Here is a 2699-nt window from a genome sequence, read left to right on the forward strand (position 1 = left end):
GAGGGAGGTGGAGATGAACCATGCATGGATGGGGACTGGGGATGAGAGAGAGAGGAGAGAACAACAGAGGTGGGCCCCTAGGGGGAAAGGTGGGACGGGGGAGGGGAGTTGTGGAAAGCTCTGGGGCAGGGCCTAGGGGTATAGGCAGGGCAGGGCACAGGGCCTCAGGGGTCCAGTTACCAGCAATTAGAAAGGTGGGAACCCTATGAATTAATAAGCTGTACACAAACCAATTCCTCAGTTTGTCACAGGGACAGAGCACAGTAAGGCCAGGAAAGGATGAAATGTCACTTTGACTGTCCAGTCAGTGATTCAGGGAAGCGGGTCAAGCACCATATAACCAGCCAGCTCTGCACGTAGTTTAGTCTCGGAGTCAGAGCCCGAGGAGAAACCATTAGGCCACTTAATGAGTAATGAGCCGGAGCAGCCTGTCCCGGATCTGTTTGGTCCTCACCCCATAGATGATGGGGTTTAGCATGGAAGGTATTAGGAGGTACACGTTGGCAATAAGAACATGGAAATGTAGGGGCACATTCTGGCCAAATCGGTTCATGAGGGAGATGAAAAGACCTGGGATGTAAAAGGCTAAGATGGAACAGAGGTGGGAGCTGCAGGTACCAAAAGTCTTGAGCCGGGCGTCCTTTGTGGGGAGCCTAAAGATGGCCCTGAGGATCTGGATATAGGACACAGCAATGAAAATCCCATCCAGACCCATCACAGAGTATAGCACAAAGAGGCCATAGTAACTACTGATGCGGGTGTCGTCACAGGCCAGATTCACCACGGCTATATGCGCGCAGTACGGCTGGGGGATGATGTTGGTTCTGCAATATGGCCATTGACTAGCCAGTAAGGGATAGGGCAGTATGAACATGCCACCACGTAGCAGCACAGCCAGGCCAATCTTGGCCACCAGGGGGTTTGTCAGGATGGTGGAATGTCTCAGTGGGTGGCAGATGGCCACATAACGATCCAGAGCCATGGCCACGAAGATCCCAGACTCCATCACTGAGAAGCAGTGAATGAAGTACATCTGGGTAAGGCAGGCACTGAAATTGATCTCCCTGGAATTGAACCAGAAGATTGCCAGCATTTTCGGGAGGATGGATGTGGACAGGCCCAGGTCGGTGACGGCCAGCATGCAGAGGAAATAGTACATGGGTCCATGGAGGCTCTTCTCCCTCTTCATGACAAACAGGATGGCAAAGTTCCCCAGGATGGCTATGGTGTACATGGTGCAGAAGAGGATGGAGATCCAGACGTGGGCTGCCTCCAGGCCAGGAATGCCCAGCAGGATGAAGGTGGAGGGGTTGGTGAAGTCAGTTGTGTTGGAATCAGACATGGAGTAGGGGAGAAGGTGTCCAACTCTGAGGTGTCTCCTGCATCTACCATATGTTCCCCTGACTTCCTGTATGTGCCCAGACTCTAAGGTGATGGCCGCAGTACAAATGCCTGGATGGAGAGAAAATGTTAATATGAGACACTACATGCACAACTGGAGGCTGTTCCTATGGGTGAAGCAAATTGGTTGCCCTTCACACATTGAAAAATGACATTTGTATTATTCAGAGAAATGAATTATGAACACATGACCCTAGTAATACTAATTCCATGTGTTCTGGTGCTCAATGGTTCAGTAACTCGTACACATCATGGTCTGGGAAACCTTAACAGTCAACAGCAGGAAGCACAAGTGTGGATACTGGTTATTCATCATTGTTCCTTAGGCCTTGTCTACACTGCCATGTTTTTTTCACCAAAAAACAGCTTTGGAGAAGAAACAGTGGTGTTCTACAGACTACAAAACCACTTTTAATGATGAAACTCCTCAGTTTCAGTGAGGTAATAAAACCATCATGACGAGAGTTGTAAGGCTTTTGAGACACTTTTTTTCCCCTGAAGTCCCAGTGTAGATACTTGCGCTTGATTTTATCACTGTAATTGGCCTCTGGAAGGTGTCCCACAATAGTCATCATGACCACTCTGGTAAGTAGTTTCAACTCCTCTGTCCTGCATCAAGGTAAACACCTTCCACCCCTCCCCCTTTATAGACCCGGGAATTTTGAAGTTCCTGTTTGCTCGGCATGGAAAGCTCACCTCACGTCTTCCCAGGTGGCCATGGCGGCTCCGCACAGCAAATGCTCTCCCGCTTCAGCCACTGCGGAGCTGCTGAATCTGCTCATTATATGGGGAGAGGAGGCTGTGCAGCCCCAGCTGAGCTTTAGCTGTACGAATTTCCATATCTATAGGCAGACTTCATGTAGCTTGTGGGAAAAGAGCTGTGATCAGGACACACTGCAGTGCACAGCAAAGGTGAAGGAGCTGAGACATGCGTACAGAAGGCAAACGAGGCAAATGGTCAGTCTGGTTCTGTGCCCCTGTCATTTTTTAAGGGGTAGACACTATTCTTGGCAGCGACCCCACCTCCACAGCCAAGACCCCCATGGATACTTCAGCCATTGATGAAGAGCTGGAGGCATTAGAAGACATGGAGCCCGTGCCGGGGTCGCCCGGTGCTGTGTTCAGTCAGGAGCTGTTCTCCACTCTGGAGGTGTCCAGCCAGTCTCGGCAGTCACAATCCATTTAGCCAGAAGCAGGAGAGGAGACCCCTGGTAAGTGGTTTTGCTTTGTGAAGCGTGGAGGTGGGTTAAGGGCAGAGAAATGTACAAGGCTGGCTGGGTTTCTGTGTGCTGGGCATT

The 2699-nt window shown here is 50.5% G+C and overlaps 1 protein-coding gene across 1 annotated transcript; it reads right to left on the reverse strand.

Annotated features, from left to right (window-relative positions):
* Positions 1-403: 403 nt before the first annotated feature.
* On the reverse strand, positions 404-1342 carry LOC123367937 (olfactory receptor 52R1-like). The gene has a single exon (XM_045012313.1). The coding sequence runs from the start codon at positions 1340-1342 to the stop codon at positions 404-406; it is 939 nt and encodes a 312-aa protein (XP_044868248.1).
* Between the last annotated feature and the right edge of the window lie 1357 nt (positions 1343-2699).

Source organism: Mauremys mutica, chromosome 1 (genome assembly GCF_020497125.1).
Source record: "Mauremys mutica isolate MM-2020 ecotype Southern chromosome 1, ASM2049712v1, whole genome shotgun sequence".
NCBI classification, from domain to species: domain Eukaryota; kingdom Metazoa; phylum Chordata; order Testudines; family Geoemydidae; genus Mauremys; species Mauremys mutica.

Bases quoted from the DNA above. Each gene is read 5' to 3' on its own strand.
- LOC123367937 (XM_045012313.1), bottom strand. From the start codon at position 1,342: ATGTCTGATTCCAACACAACTGACTTCACCAACCCCTCCACCTTCATC.